The 16,717-nt window shown below is 41.1% G+C and overlaps 2 protein-coding genes across 15 annotated transcripts in view; one reads left to right on the top strand and one right to left on the bottom strand.

Annotated features, from left to right (window-relative positions):
- PRICKLE1 (prickle planar cell polarity protein 1) overlaps positions 1–9,557 on the top strand; it is a 69,833-nt gene extending 60,276 nt beyond the window's left edge. The window contains exons 2-8 of the mRNA XM_082239605.1: positions 1,718–1,905; positions 3,057–3,170; positions 4,448–4,585; positions 4,903–5,106; positions 5,404–5,590; positions 6,185–7,042; positions 7,761–9,557. Coding sequence (XP_082095731.1) covers positions 1,786–1,905; positions 3,057–3,170; positions 4,448–4,585; positions 4,903–5,106; positions 5,404–5,590; positions 6,185–7,042; positions 7,761–8,605 — 2,466 coding nt within the window. The 5' untranslated portion in view covers positions 1,718–1,785 and the 3' untranslated portion in view covers positions 8,606–9,557. The remainder of the gene's footprint in view (positions 1–1,717; positions 1,906–3,056; positions 3,171–4,447; positions 4,586–4,902; positions 5,107–5,403; positions 5,591–6,184; positions 7,043–7,760) is intronic.
- A 1,363-nt stretch (positions 9,558–10,920) lies between these two features.
- PPHLN1 (periphilin 1) overlaps positions 10,921–16,717 on the bottom strand; it is a 28,633-nt gene continuing 22,836 nt past the window's right edge. For all 14 annotated transcript variants that reach the window (XM_082239813.1, XM_082239817.1, XM_082239810.1 and 11 more), the window contains 2 exons: positions 16,189–16,329; positions 10,921–11,618 (listed from right to left, as the gene is read on the bottom strand). In XM_082239813.1, the coding sequence (XP_082095939.1) occupies positions 11,427–11,618; positions 16,189–16,329 (333 nt within the window). In that variant the 3' untranslated portion in view covers positions 10,921–11,426. The remainder of the gene's footprint in view (positions 11,619–16,188; positions 16,330–16,717) is intronic.

Below are 16,717 nucleotides of genomic sequence, written 5' to 3'. Positions count from 1 at the left end.
AAACTTGACACTGTGCCACAATGAGTTTTAAAAATGGGGGTTTGATCAGCTCAGTAAAATGGATATTAGTCTTACCAGCTTGAAAAGCAGTTTCATGAAGGTAACTAGTGTGGCCTAAATGTCAAATTATTTTTGCTACCAGCAATGTGCTGAATAAACTTAAACTTACTGCAAAGATTTGTTGCATATAATATTGATCTCTTTTCATTTAGCATTTTGCATTCAAGGAAAAGAGGCAGATTTGAATGCTCAAGAGACTGTAGTATTACTTGTCCCCCCCCCACTTAAATTTTTGCAAATGACACCAAGAGATAAGAGTTAGCAAAATTTGTTCTACTAACATGAAACTGAAGGAGAGAAACTGCTAGATGGTCCCTCTACCACACACAGCTATCGGATTGCATAGGAAGGACAGGAAGTTCATTCAAGACAACAAAAGGAGGGGCAGAGGTGAGAGAACAATAGGGGGTATATTTGTAGCTCACACATGGACCAAATTTAATCTTGGCAAACCTATTGAGTTTGACTTATTTTCACTGTCCAAAATGTGCAGTTCACCGCCTAGAAAAGCATGCAATGATTGCTTTACCAGGGTTAAAACAAATTTGTACTTTAAACCACATTGAGTTGCCCCTTGTAATAATTCCAACAGTTGTCTCTCTGTGCTATGGATTTAACTTGCAGAAGTTATCTGATGGGAGGGGATGACTCACCTTCCACGGTGATAACCCTGTTTATAAGTAGTTGATGGTTCTTATTGATCTCAAAATTCGTGTTTGAGAGGAAACTGTTCCATCAGAAGTTAAGCTTACTCAACACAGCATTTCCCCTCTGCTGCCTGCCTGTGCCCCTGTTTTAGGGGTTCTCCCAACCCCAACCAAGTCAATTTTGGAAGGGGCAAGAGGAAGTCTTTTTGCGCTAGTGGAAGTCCTTGTGTGGGCTTCTGCTAGTTGGGACTAATTAGTTTAATACAGCCCTGTGTTTCTCAAATTAGCTTGGGGTCTGGTATATTGACACATATTTCCGGGTCTAACTCAGCATGATTATTAAAGAATTGCGGTCTGTAACTCTTATGTAAGTAGCTATCACTACCACCATAGAACCCCAAAGCACATTTTTGCTTGGGGAAGTTCATTTTAGTCGTTTAAATAGTGACACTTCTTTCCAATAGTGTGTTTGCGTTTCTAATTAAAAGCTAAAAGTTGTGTCTCGTCTAGTTTGAGATCTTTTGTTAAAGCCCAGTGCATTTTACAAGTTGAAATCATGCAGCCAGAAGCAAGCAGTTCAGCGAAGCACAAATATTTATCATTATGCCACTGAGCATCAGATGCTGCGAACAAGCATCTAAAATGTCCCAGAGTATATGTAAGAATTGCCTTGGGATCGTTTATGATGACCCAACCACATCATACATTTCTTCTTGGCATTTCTTCTGTATCTTTATTTATATTCCATGTATATAGATTATAGAAATATTTCTCCATTACACCGCTGCTCAGTCTGTAGAGTTTTTGTGGGTTTGGGCTTTAAATTTTCAGAAACACATGATTAAAAAACCCTCAACTGTTTATTTGAAAAACAGGCTTGTTTTTTTTTAACCCCCTTGGGCTGTTATCACATACTATGTATGCACACCAGAGAGTTTGACACTTCTTTGTTTTGAAAACAGCAACCAAGATTTTTTGTTGTAACATTTGACTTTCCAACTTGTTTTCAGAGCTCTTAATTGATGAACTGCAACTGAGTATCCTGACACTTCCCCACTGACCCGTGTGTGTTTTAGAAATGGAGCCAAAAGGGGGCAACCTGACATTTGGCTTCCAGCTAAGCTCGACATCTGATGATGACTCTGGTTGTGCCCTAGAAGAATATGCATGGGTTCCTCCAGGTCTTAGACCTGAACAGGTAAGAGCAGAAACTACTCATTTCAAGCTTACAAAGTGGTGGGAAGTAGGGGGAGGAGAGGTGGGGAAATATTGTTAAAAGGGTGTAGTTATAGGTATATTAACACTCAAATCTGAATTGTTAAATTGTATTATTAGTGTTATTGTGGTTTTTGTTGTATGTGTTTTTTGTGGTTGATGTCTGTATTGAAAAACCGATTAAATAATTTTTTTCTAAAAAAAGCTTACAAAAAGAGGCGGTTCTTTTATTTGTTAATTCGATTTAAAACATTTTCTACAGCAAGTTATTTCTCGGACCTTAACTTCTTTGACCCTTAAGTGTCCTTTTACGCTGACATGCATAGTCAGTGGTCCAAAAGCAAAAGATTAACCCAATTTCCCCTCACTTAGGCAGCGCTATTCTCATGATTTTCTGCAGGAAATGATAGTCAAACTTTGAACTCCTTAACCTTAACTGTGTAGATGAAGCAAAAGACCTTATTTTGTATTGGGGATTTGTCAATATTTTTGTCAATCTTAACTTAAAAACAATACTACACATAGAGCAAAATAAACTTTTGGTAGAATAATTTTATTTTTTGAGACCTACACTGAAAAAAAGGACAAATTCTTAGTGGATTTCCATTTTTATCAGATGGGAAATGGAGTTTCTTCCAACCTTCTCCCAAAGATAAAAATTCCAACATTTTCTAGCAAAGTTCACATGGGAAAGAATTAATTTACAAAACAATGTTTCTTTATTTAACCTGTAAGATTAAAGCCTGTCGATTATAACTGTTATTCTTTCTGGATATCTTCACACGTTGGGTGATAAAATGCAGAAAGAAAATGTGGAATTTTAACAGACTTGCTGACAATCCTTGAAGGATGTGGAAATTAGATGTGCATAATTTATGGCACCCCTAATTGTCACTGCAAATAGCATTCCAAAACAGCAATTCAACAGCTGGGTGCTGGCTATCTGAAGCAATCCAGTTTCGCAGAGTTGGCTCACCTGCTCTTAGCAAGAGGAATGCAAACTTTGCCGAACATCTAAAGAAGAAAATCCTAGTGTCTTTTGTTAAAAAACAACAACAAAACCCTAAGATAACAGCAGTAGATAAGAGGGAGCAAGCACATGGGTCATTATGCATATTTCTGGTCTCTGTTCAGGTACAGCTCTACTTTGCTTGCTTGTCTGAGGAGAAGATCCCTTACGTTAACAGTCCAGGAGAGAAACACCGAATTAAGCAGCTTCTGTATCAGCTGCCACCCCACGACAATGAGGTAGATATGGTCAAGCATTTCTTGCCCTGCAGTCCAGGCAGAGGGGCCAATTTGCTGAATGTGCAACAAACCTGTGATTTCTCAATTACGGCACTGTGTTATAGGGAACTACAGTGGTGCCTCGCAAGACGAGAAGAATCCGTTCTGTGATTCTCTTAGTCTAGCGGTTTTTTCGTCTTGCGAAGCAAGCCCATTGAAGGATTAGCGGATTAGCGCTATTAGCGGCTTTTAGCGGCTTATCTGCTGATCGTATCAGCTGATAAGAGGCTTAGCGGCTTAGAAAAAGGGGGGGGAAGGAAAAAAAAACATCAGGAACTCGCATTGTCGTCTTGCGAAGCAAGCCCATAGGAAATTCGTTTTGCGAAGCACCTCCAAAACGCATAACTCTTTCGTCTAGCGAGTTTTCCGTCTTGCGAGGCATTCGTCTTGCGGGGCACCACTGTATTATATCTGGCCACAGTTCTCCATTCCCTGGCAAACTCCTGAATGGATTACTGTGGTACGTCGTGCATGGGTCTGCCTTTGAAGACAGTATATAGATGATTCAGTTGGTACAGATTCTGTACCAACCGAAATATCGATATGCTGTCGTCAAAGGCAGATCCATGCACGACGTAATGCTGTCATCATTTTGACTGCAGAGTTTATCTGGGTAGTAAGAGTTCCACTTCTTGTTCCCTTCCGAGGCCAACTCAGGGCAGTAATACTTTGAATGACTTGAAACATCCTCCAGCTCCCACACCCTTGATGTCCACATTTCTGCTTCTTCCTCTGTTAGGGGTGTAGGTGACACTTGAATTTATGGGAGGATTACCTGGCACCAGTATTGCTATCTTTTCGGCACCAGGCTATTAAATAAAACATCCTAGGCTTTTGAAATGCATTTGGCATTTTATAATCCTGCTGGCTGTTAGTTTGTGCTGGTTTCTTTACTGTGTGACTTATGATAGTTTAACTTTGTCAAAAGCCCTTCACCAGATAATGTTGTATAGATTTAGTAAATAAAAGTGTGTTGCAAGAGATCACGAGATTCCCCTCTACAGAGGAATCTACCTTCTGTGTATTTGCATGATTCCCTGCTCTGGTGTGCCAGCAAACTGCTCAGATAGCAAGTAAATACTGCTGCATCTCTGTCAGAAGGAATCTGTTTTCAGCTCTCTTCCATTTTGATGGACATAGTCACTTCTGAGATAGATTTCTGAGGAAAGACAGACTGCATTTCTTTCCAATATAACTAGCATAGGTCTTAAAGTTGTTATCCTTTCCTTTTGGTGAAGGTGAGATACTGTCAGTCTCTAAGTGAAGAAGAGAAGAAGGAACTTCAAATATTTAGTTCACAACGAAAGAAGGAAGCTCTGGGACGAGGCACGGTGAAGTTGCTCTCAAGGGGAGTGATGCATGCACTTTGTGAGCAGGTAACGTTCTTATTACCCAAATTTAAAATAGTGTTGCACCTGTGTGAAGCTCAACTGTGGATATTTAAATCTACATAAGAACCAAAGTTAATGGACTAAAGCTTGAAAACTGCACAAATTTAATAAGGCTGCATAAAAGGTATGCGGTTCAGCTCTGTTAAAATGGAAAGAGCAAGTAAATATTGAACTAGAATAAACTGTTATGTTAATTGGAAAAAAGCAGGATGGAATTAGGCTATAAAGTATGTTGAAGATTCAACATTCATACAACAGAAAACTAATTTGAGCTTGCCTGTTCATTTGTATTTTATTTTCAGTGTGGCACAAAGATCGGCGGAGGTGAAGTTGCAGTATTTGCCTCAAGAGCTGGGCCTGGAGTCTGCTGGCACCCATCCTGCTTCGTGTGTTTCACATGCAATGAACTACTTGTTGACTTAATCTATTTCTACCAAGATGGAAAAATTCATTGTGGAAGGCACCATGCTGAACTACTCAAGCCGCGTTGCTCGGCATGTGATGAGGTAATACCACATTCCCATAACACTTGAAAGCCGGAGGTCAAAATGAGAATTGTGTTCTTTGCTCAGTTAAGCAGCTAGCTTCCTGAGGACAACTGAAAACTTGAGGGTTGTATTCTACTAACTTTTGCTCAGACTAAGACCCATTGAAATAAACACCCTGAGATTCTCTGGACTTTTCACACATTAACTTCTCCAGTAAATTGAAGAAACATTCCTAGCAAAAGAATATTGTTAAATATAGTGGCTGCAACTGTGCTATCCACGTCTTTGCCTAAACTATTTTTCCCCCCCTCCTAGATTATTTTTGCTGATGAATGCACAGAAGCGGAAGGTCGCCACTGGCACATGAAACACTTTTGTTGCCTTGAGTGTGAAACCATCCTTGGAGGACAGAGATACATTATGAAGGATGGGCGCCCATTCTGTTGCGGCTGCTTTGAGTCCCTCTACGCAGAGTATTGTGAGACTTGTGGGGAACACATAGGTAAGCGTATGTTAACACAGGGGGGGGGGAATGGGCACACTGCAAACTAAGCTAGAAGCTCAAGTTTCTAATCTGTAGGTGAAGGGGTCTCTGAAAATGAATGTTAAAAGTGTTGTCTGTTTGGGGGGGACAGCTGGCATCTAGAGTTTTGTTTTTTGAGGGGGCAGGGCTTAATCTCCCAAGTTCGTTAATTTAAAAAATAAACATTTAGTAGACTTTAATCTCAGAATGATGACCTCAAAGTCACCATACTCGATGAAAGGCTTCAAGGGGAAGCTCCAGCATGTTTGCTGAACTAGTCTGCTGGCAATTTCAATTTGATTTAATTTGAAGTATGAGTTTCTTTTATTACTTCAGCTGTGTTAAATTAGCAAAGAACAGCTCGTTCTGAAAACTGGTATACCGCCAAGTAAAAACTTTTCATCCATCCACTGTTGTGAAGTGGGTTCTGGTGCCACAAAAAGCTTTGGTGCAACAGATCTGTTAGTCTTCAGCAGTGTGGCTCCAGTTTTTTCTTTTTTAATTGACACCAGCATGCTTCTAGCAGACATGCACAAAAAAATAATAATCTCAACTACTCCTTTTCTTAACCAGGGGTTGACCACGCTCAGATGACTTACGATGGACAACATTGGCATGCCACAGAAACATGCTTTTCTTGCGCTCACTGCAAAGTTTCCTTACTTGGCTGCCCTTTCCTTCCCAAGCAAGGACAGATTTATTGCTCCAAGTCATGCAGTCTGGGAGAGGATGTTCATGCTTCGGACTCTTCCGACTCCGCTTTCCAGTCTGCCCGCTCGAGAGACTCCAGGAGAAGCGTTCGCATGGGGAAAAGCAGCCGCTCAGCAGATCAGTGCAGGCAGTCTCTCCTCTTGTCCCCAGCCCTGAACTACAAATTCCCTGGCCTTTCTAGCACTGCCGATGATACGCTCTCACGGAAACTGGATGACTTAAGTCTTTCAAGGCAAGGAGTAGGCTTTGTTGATGAAGAGCTCTGGAAAGGAAGGCGGGAGGAAATGCCTGATGATCCGGAAGAATGGGCTGAGCATGAAGACTACATGACTCAGCTGCTCCTAAAGTTTGGCGACAAAGGCCTTTTTCAGCAGCCGGTGGAAGCAGACGTTCGATCAAACGAGCAGTGGATTTGCGAGAGCATGGTGAAAGGCAGATCAGAGATGAAGAAAAACAGTCAGAGCCTAGCGAGCAAGAAATACCACTCAAATATGTACTGGGCACAGTCCCAAGATGGCCTAGGCGACTCTGCATATGGTAGCCACCCAGGCCCTGCCAGCAGCAGGAAAATCCAGGAGTTGGACATGGAACATGCCGCAACTAGATACAAACATGACCAAAAGCAATGGTATGACGATTCACTGGAGAGATTGTCAAACCTGAAACAAGAGCAGTGTGTTCGGGATTCAATGGATTCCCTGGCTTTATCTAATATCACAGGTAAGAGGATCAAGAGAACGTAATATTGTGATTTGCACTTCCATTTAGAAAGCCCTAATGATGCCTTCATCCCGATAGATTTGCTTCTTACTAGTAGGCTGCAAGGCTGCTCTGTGCAAGTCTTTCTTTCTTTCTTTCTCTTGTGCTCGTCATATAGATACCACCTGTGTCAAGGCATGGGAATTTAAGATCACGGAAGAGGGACTTGATGAGATAGGAGTCTTTGATACAGGTTTCTTCTCTCTCCATTACTAGCCAGCTGAACACTGCATATGTTTCCGCTGCTGCTTTCCTCCTCCCTTTTGCCTTAGCTGAGCCTGACAAAGGGGAAACTGGGTAGGGGAGATAAGGGCCTACGATTTCTACTAACTATAGGGCAGTGGTGTCCAAACCTTTTCAATGAGGGCCAGATTTGATGAAGTGAAGGGCCGACCAAAGTTGTTAACATTTTTTTTTAGGATTGAAGCTGTTGAGCTTTGTTATGATTTTACTCCAAAGTTGTTGAGCTTTTTTAGGGTTGAAGTTGTTGATTTTACCCCGGGAAATAAACTGCCACAGGGGCTGCATTAAACCAACCGTTCTTGTGTCACTATCCTTCATAACCCATACTTGAGTAACTTAGCGAGAGCTGAAATGTATAAACATTTGCATCTGAACTATTGGGAAATAATGGTGGTGGATTCATTGAACCTACTTCATTATAATGTCTTCCTCTTAGGTGCTTCAGTTGATGGAGAAGTCAAACCAAGACCTTCCTTGTATTCCTTACAAACCTACCCAGAGCTGGAAGTAGAGGATTGTGAGAAAATGAGCAACATGGGCACTCTGAACTCCTCAATGCTTCATCGGAGTACAGAGTCTTTAAAAAGTTTAAGTTCTGAATTATGCCAAGGCAAGACACTGCCAGAGGAAAAGCCAATGCACGTGCCAGTACTGAGAAGATCCAAATCGCAGACTAGACCTCAGCAAGTCAAGTTTTCAGATGATGTCATTGACAATGGAAGTTATGAGAATCTCGAAATCCGCCAGCCTCCTATGAGTGAAAGGACTCGTAGGCGTGTTTATAAGTTTGAAGACCCTGGGAAGAGACACCAGCATCGCCGCAGGAGGAGTAGGAAGTCTAGGTCCGATAATGCGCTTCACTTGGTTGCAGAAAGAAAATCTCCGCCTAAGGAAAGACTTAATTTTTATTCTCCTCAGGATTATGACAAGTTTGTTCAGAATAAAGGTCATGCTGTTCGAGCATACACTCCAAACCCATACAGCCAATATACTCATATTGCCTCTGACTACACAATGAAGAACCAGAGGGACCAGTTTCTCGGATTTTTTGGAGAGGAGGAAGACTCTTGGTGCTCGTCTTCATCCTCCTCGTCCGATTCTGAAGAAGAAGGGTACTTCTTAGGACAGCCCATTCCACAGCCCCGACCAGTCAGATACCCCTACTATACAGATATCCTTTCCAGCCCGACTGCTGAACTCCCCAGTTCTCAGTTTGGACAGAGGGTAACCAAATCTAAAAAGAGAAAACCTCCCAAAGGCAAAAACTGTATAATTTCTTAATTTTGAACTGTTTCTTCACTGTTCTTCAAATGTTATGTACATAAATGGTTAAAGCAACTTGTGTAACCTGTAATGGGGCAGTCTCTTGTCCATGTTCTCTATAAAGGCCTTGCAATCAAATCAGTTGAATCAGGAGGGAGTAGTAGAAGAATAAATTGAAAGAGTTTATAATACCGGTCAGATGTGGTTTTAGAGGGCCTTACCAGCAAGAATGCCAGTCAGTATCTTAGGTTTAGAACCTGCCTGCTACTTCTGTTGCCTAGCTAAGACACAGTATCTCAATTATAGTGTGCAACCCTATTCATCCTATAGATATTACTGTAGCCCAACCATTTTGATGCTAAGCAAGAATGCTGTTTCTGTACAGGGCAAAAGGCGTATCAGATTGACTATTCTATTTGCTTTGCATTGTATCTGAGTGACCCTCAGGTAAATTAATTTAAATATATGATGTTCCTTGCCCTTAAACATATGGTGTAAGCTACAGCCCCTACTTATGAAGTTAATTGCATTAAGTCAGTGAGTCTGCTTATATTAAACTTTTGTGAAAATGAGTCTGAGAATCCTGTATATTTGAAACACTACCCTGAGTTCCAAATGTAGCATATAAGCAAAAATTAGAGCCATCTGATATTTATAATGTAGTATTTTTTAGCTAAATCTGTATTTGTAACTTAACAGTGCAAATAATGTACATATTGTAAAGTTGAGATTTAACAGACTATTTTTATATCCCTGAATTGCAAGACATTTGTTTAAAATACCATTAGTTTTGTTTGAGGGTTTAACAGCAGTTTGAGTCAGGCAGGGGTTTGTTAAATGTTCATAAGTTTAAAGTAGTGAAATGTTTAATTTTTGACGGAAAAGCTCTGTTTTGCATGGTAGGAGCTATGTAAATACTGTTTAAGCTATGGTACGTAATATTAAAGGAATTATTTATGGGTTAAGACAACTAAGTGTGAAGCAACATTACACCAAAACACTTCATTCCGACTGTTTCCATATGGCAGGCTTGAATCTAATAATACGCTTTAAAATGACTATCTGACCATTGTGACTAGGTGAAATGGCCCATGTCGTATAGTAGTTGAAAATTAAATCAGCTATATGGTAGTGTTAAAAGCTGCTTGATAGCTGGGCTATAGAATCCCACTTTCTGCAGCACGTTTCCTAGTAGCAACCAAGCCACCAAAAGGCAGTAAAGATGGCCCCTATGCTGTCAAAGGAAGACTGTGTGGGTGTGTGAATGCAGATGTTCTTCCTACGAAAGGCACTGACATCTTTCAGCTCATTATCTACCGTAGTTTTCGCTCCATAAGACGCAGTTTTTTCCTCCTAGAAAGTAAGGGGAAATGTCTGTGCGTGTTACGGAACGAATGCTTCCCTCCTCCGTGGTTTCCAGCCGGAGAAGAGCCGCTGAATGGGGAGGAGAGAGGGACATAGTGCCTGCTTCTTTAAAGGAGCAAAGCGGGAGAGGAGAGGACTTACACTCTCGTGTAAGCGGCTACTGTCCGGTTGGCTCCTTTAAAGCAAGCAGGCTCTCTGTATCGCTCTCCTCCCGCTTTGCTGGAAATAGCAGGAAAGATTTTCAGCTCGCTAAGGGGGGGAGGGAGAAAAGCAGAACCTGCTCCACGCGTGCTCCTTGTCCCTTGAGTGCTTTTCCTTCCCTCCCCACTTAAAACGTGGTTACAAACATGGATCCACATGGATCCTCAGGATTTTTGCATTGGGCTACCCCAAACTCACCGTCAGATCACATGTCTGTGGCCACAGCATGAACCACAAAAATCATACATCCACTGTTTCGTTTACAATATTTTTTTTTCTTGTTTTCCTCCTCCAAAAACTACATGCGTGTTATGGTCGGGTGCGTGTTACCGAGCGAAAAATACGGTAATACCCAAGGAAAGTCTGTGTCTTAGCAGCATTTGCAACCTGTTATTTGCTGTTGATCCACCACAACCATGTCAATAGTTCATAAGCATATGCTCAACCTGCCTGTACTGATTATGCGGACAACTATTATGTTGTCCACTTGGGAGATAGCTCAGGCAGATTTTGACTTAATTGATCCTAATGTGATGCCATCCACAGTAAGTGTCACACTGGCAAATCCTTTGAGGTAGTTTACTTAATCCCATATTGCGGGTGAAAGCTATGAGCAAGGTAACACATGTTCACTCTCTCGTATCGGTGGAGGGGAGAAACACACATTAAGCATCCCTGACACTTTTGGAAATAGTTGTCCATATAATACCACTTCTAGAGTGATTATGCTACCCCACAAAAACACACACACACACACACACACAAAATCTGAAATATGTTTTTATGTACACAAATGAAAACACTGGAAGGGGAACAGCATACATTTTCTTCCATTCTTTTTAGGATTAAATAATTCTTTTAAAAATGCAAATTGCCAACTTATTCAGAAGTATTTTGTTTAATTTCAGTTTACAAAAGGCTACTTTTTAGTTTAGTTTTACAACATAACAAAAAACTACCCTAAACATATATGTAAATTTACTCCACCATTACTACTGTATATACGTAGCTAGCTTTGGTAATGGGGCATGTCACTTTGTTAAGCATGTTCTAATGTATACTGCATACATGGAATGTACATCTGCACTGAAATTCAGAAATGACCATAACGATACCTCAAACATGTTTTCGCCTTCTTCAGGAATTTACTTAACTGTTAATAATAAAATAGATTACTACAAAGGAAGAATTATGCAGTCAAGTGTGCAGATGCTGATGGGAAATCAATTTTTAAATAGTTTCCAATTTACATATGGACAATCCCAAGTTGATCTTACGATTCTTCAAATTCGTGCCTGACGGTGTCGTATTCTGCAATGAAGTGCTTAAGTTCTTCAATACATCTCTCACCAATCTCATGCAAATTCTGTCTCAGGGAAAACTGGATGGGTTTTTCTAACGCAGGGTCTTTTTCAATCAGCATTTTCACTACAGCACCAAAGGTTTCACAATCCTGTCTGTACACCTAGAAATGATTTTTTTGAAATTCATGAAACAGCAATATTAATGTATCCTCCACACTAAAGAACAGTAGGCTAACTGGTACAACAGACTTTCTCCAAAAAAGTACAGAACTTGATCTCAATTTCCAAAAACTGGCAGCTGTCATTCTGTGCCCTTTCCCCTTAAGGTAGGAGTAATGGCTGGAGTTTCCCCAAACAGTACAACTTAATGATAAAATTATAAAGTATTTTCCCATTACATACAGAAAATCACAGCATCAGACTAAAACCCAAGAGACTGATTTGTAATTTTCAAAGACCTAAGAAAACAAAAGCCAAACATCTCGCCTTGAAAAAACAAAACTAGACGTCTGCATCAGACAGGCCACTTTGAGGACTTCGCTAAGCCACCTTCTCTGGTTGCTACCAGCAGCTTAACTTCTGAAGACAGAAAAGGGCTCCCAAAGAGTGTCTTAGTTTGGTGGGAGAATAATCTCCATCTAGCTACCTAAAGGTAAAGGTACCCCTACCCGTACGGGCCAGTCGTGTCCGACTCTAGGGTTGTGCGCCCATCTCACTTAAGAGGCCGGGGGCCAGCGCTGTCCGGAGACACTTCCGGGTCACGTGGCCAGCGTGACGAAGCTGCTCTGGCGAGCCGGCACCAGCGCAGCACACGGAAACGCCGTTTACCTTCCCGCTATAAAGCGGTACCTATTTATCTACTTGCACTTAAGGGTGCTTTCGAACTGCTAGGTTGGCAGGAGCTGGGACCGAAAGACGGGAGTTCACCCTGCCGCGGTGATTCGAACCGCCGACCATGCGATCGGCAAGTCCTAGGCACTGAGGTTTTACCCACAGCGCCACCCGCGTACCTAGGGCCCAGCAAAAAAGGCAAATACTGATAAGTGGCATGGAGAAAGAGACCAGCAACCACTGAAGAGATCTGAACTGGTGAGATATGTCCTATAGCTATTTCCAGGCTACAACCCTGCAACTGTATTTTGAACTAACAAGTTTCCAAACCTGGAGAAGTCATGATTGTACAACACATTGCAATAGCTTAATATGAAGGTTTCCAGATCATGCACAAACCTGTGCCCAGGAGCAGACAATTAAGTCCATGGCACAGAAGCTGCTTAGGCCTCCTGTGACAAGTTGTATCTCAGCACCCGGGTTGCAAACTTGATCCTTCAGAAGGAATGCAAATACATCTCTCTGGCCAGATAAACCCAGAATCAAACTCTGGGTGGTCAGGATTTAGTTTGTTTATTGGCCTTCATCCTGTCTGTTTGATTCACTACTTGTCCATTTCCAGAAACACCACATCTCAACCATCCCACCTGCTTACTATTGAGGCACACAACAGAATTTGAATATGTAAAATGGGAATGCATGCAATCTGCCCGTATTTAGTACAGCAGTTGAATTTATTTGACCTGGTTAAAAAAAAAAAAAAGAACACACTTCTGCAGAAACCGCGGGCTGAATGGAAGGTGATTTCAGATTAAGAACATGTTAAGTCCAACTTTCAAAACATCTAAAGATGTACAGATCTATATATAGAGCTATATGTACAAGTTACATAAATAGCTGTATGAAGTTTGCAGCTAATTAACTGTATTACACACAAATAAAAGGTGCCTAGCCACAAAATGTTGCAATGTGCCCTGACACTCTGCCTAAAAACTCAAATGTAGTCCCTGCTCTTTGAACAGTCTCCTCCCTATTTTAGTACATGTAAAAAAAAAAAGTGTGAGACAATGGAGTACAAGGTTTCTGTATGGAACTTGAGTGCTGGATTTGTCTGGGGAGAACTGATGTTTGCTGCAAGCTGAGAGATGTGGAAGACAGGGATTAGGAATCCAAACCAGCCTCTGCTTCAGTTTCTCCCAACTTGCAATATTTAACTCTGGTCTATATTTAGTCTGCCTGCTTCAAGCTACTCTCAGCTCAAGCTGAAATGTGGAGGTCTGAAACATGCAGGGCAAAAGCAATGAGTAACTGCAGGGTGGTTGTAAGCCAGGGGTGAACAGATTTCAGGCTTCTGGGATCTACAAAGATCTAATTAGAGCTGGCTCTACAAGGCGAGTCATGGCTGTTTTTAAGTTTCAATTTCTCCGCTGATTCTACTAAGATCCACCAACAGGAGCCTGGCGGAAAATACGAAACACTTTGAATTAAAGAATTCAGAGCCTGAACAGTGCAGTGTTCAGCAACAAGACAGCTTCACAGTTATTACAGCTATCATGAACTTGGGGTTGTCCAACACCATACCCAAGACCACCTCGGCCAGGGAAACAGGAGGGGTAGCACACCAATAGCAGCCCTAGTCTCTCTCTCTGGCCCATAGGCCTTCTATCCCAGCCCAGAAGAGAGGGGTTTCCTGGCAAGCCACAATCATACTTCACCTTTGTACTACACCAAGTACCTGACTAGGTCAAATCTACTCTGCCCAGGTCATCCTCCTATGTTTTGGTAATACACCTTGCACGCACAAAAGTGTTTTACGCTACCACGAAGCAATCCTTGAGCCAACAGTTTAAAATGTTGATTAAACCGTTTCCAGTGATTTCCAAAGATTTTCAAAAGGGCAAACCACTTTACTCAAAACATTTCAAAATACAACTCGGGAGTAATAAACTTTTGACTGCAGGAAGGACCCCACCCTTCAATGGTTTATTTTAAAAGTAGCAAACTGACCAACGCCGTTTCCTAGTAAAATTTGCTTCTCTGTGAAAACAGGAAGGGTGTCGTTTATCTACAAAAACTGTTTGCTTAGTATTGATTTGATAGCTAGAAATGCATTAATGATTCTGGTTTCAAGTTTATAGCCCCCTCACAGGAAGAAAATTTAATTTAGACTTCATCTAAAGGAGAACAAAGGTTAAGTGAGGGTGGGGTTTATTGTGTTTGTATGGAAACAAAAGCAGCCCATTTTTAGCAGACGTGGAGAAATGCAATTTGCTGCTGACAACATATATTCATTCTAGCACGTATTTATGAGGCCTACCACTACATGTATGCCATAGAGACTTACAATGATTAGCTTTTAATATACTCTGTATTTTTCCTTCCTCATTTCACGCACTCTTGACTCCACTTTAGGGGGCAAGCCACCTCAAATACCAGATTAGAACTAAAAAGAGCAAAATACAAATGCAATGTTTGTGAAAGCTAGTCATTACTAATTTTCTGTAATGGACTGCATCATTTCCTTAATTCTGAAGCATTTAAGGATTCAGAATAGGCACCTGCATTTGCTGAACAGTCTGGACTGGACAACTGGGGTGGAAGAGTATCATCTTATTGTTCTAGAAGCATAAATATCTGAGGTTTGCAGCTTCACTCCTATGAAAAAGAGATTACTGTATAGACACTGTGAGAAGTTTCTGGTCTTTGTAGCTTTGGAATGGAAACAGTTTCCCCCCAAATTAACAGAAGCAATAACATCCAGTCATTTACATTCTTAGCTAGCAAAACTATGGAACAAAACTATGAAATATAATTTTGTACAGCAAAAGCAAATGCGTACTAAAGAAAATCAGGAATATTGGAAAAGCTTAATTTATAGAGTGGAGTAGACTAGACCCAAAATACACTGATTGAAAAGCAACTTTGAATCAACCACAGATTTCTTTTTTGTCCATATTCTTTAATGTGAACGGAAATATTTTAAACTCATTTTATCAATGAAACTACTGAAAATGTTAAGTAATAGGAGTAGCCTTCAGACCCTGTTGTATAAGTATTCTCTATGAATGAACCAGCACATTCTCAAGAATGATCATTTTCATCACAGTCTAAAAAAGGATGCAGCTTCCAAGCAGCTACTGTCGCAGCTTCATAAAAACAACGAACACTCTGATCTAGATCTACATTGCTTTATTCTGTAGCTTACTGTAAGCGCATCTGCACCAACTCTACACTTAACTTTTAAACTCTCATTAGCTTGCTATGCTGCAAAAAGCCTGATCTGACGGCTGACAATCTGCTTTATTTTAAAAGATGATGATGAAGAAGAAGAAGAAGAAGAAGAAGAAGAAGAAGAAGAAGAAGAAGAAGAATAGTAGTAGTAGTAGTAGTAGTAGTTTGGATTTGATATCCCGCCTTTCACTCCCTTTAAGGAGTCTCAAAGCGGCTAACATTCTCCTTTCCCTTCCTCCCCCACAACAAACACTCTGTGAGGTGAGTGGGGCTGAGAGACTTCAGAGAAGTGTGACTGGCCCAAGGTCACCCAGCAGCTGCATGTGGAGGAGCGGAGAGTCGAACCCGGTTCCCCAGATTACGAGACTACCGCTCTTAACCACTACACCACACTGGCTAAAATACCAGCTGGCAGAAATCACAGAAGCACATGGCAGCACCCATGTTTGCTCCATTACAGCGACTCATTTAGTCATTAAAAAAAAAATTTAACCCTGAGACTTGCCTTCATGCAAGTTTTAAAGTACTTGCAGCCACCAAGCAAGTCTTTTTAAAAAGGATTTTTTCTTCTTATGGATTTTCAGGATTCCATCCTAAATAAACTTAATAATGAAATAAACAATAATTACAAAGAATCAGAGAACAACAACTACCAGAGGTGAGGTTTACCTGTTCAATCTCCTTTGTCTTTGCTGCGATTGCTTTGGAACGACTAACATGCGGGCTGTCTTCAAACAGTTCATTATTGTCTGGTATGCTGGCGCCAGTTTCTTCGTGGCGTTCTGCATATAACGGTTCTGAGGATGCAGCCTTTAAGAAAGGTACAGTAATTTGATGCAGTTAATGTACAATCTGTGTAAGGGCAGGAATGAGAGAATAAGGAAAACACGTAATTGACACAATGCAGCAAAAGCCAGTTGAATCTAGGATGCAAAAAGACAAAGAGTTATAGTCTTGTGCCTGCTATGGAGCGCTCTCAGCATTTTGGAGATTTTCTCTCCTAGATAAATCTCAGAGAAACCAGTTTTTCAGATGAGGATGGATTTGTGTTCTGGATCTGATGCAGTGGGAGCTGAGAAACAGTGTTGGTTGAGAGGCTGCACGTCGAATATGAAAGGAAAATCTCTCTTTGAAATTCCTTTACTGAAGAAAAGGAACAAGAATTTCAAAGTGTGAAACTGCTGAATCAGAACTATCA

Source organism: Podarcis vaucheri, assembly GCF_965113315.1.
Source record: "Podarcis vaucheri genome assembly, chromosome: 10".
NCBI classification, from domain to species: domain Eukaryota; kingdom Metazoa; phylum Chordata; class Lepidosauria; order Squamata; family Lacertidae; genus Podarcis; species Podarcis vaucheri.
The sequence above is the reverse complement of the archived record's forward strand: the minus strand, read 5'-3'. Positions and strand labels throughout refer to the sequence as shown.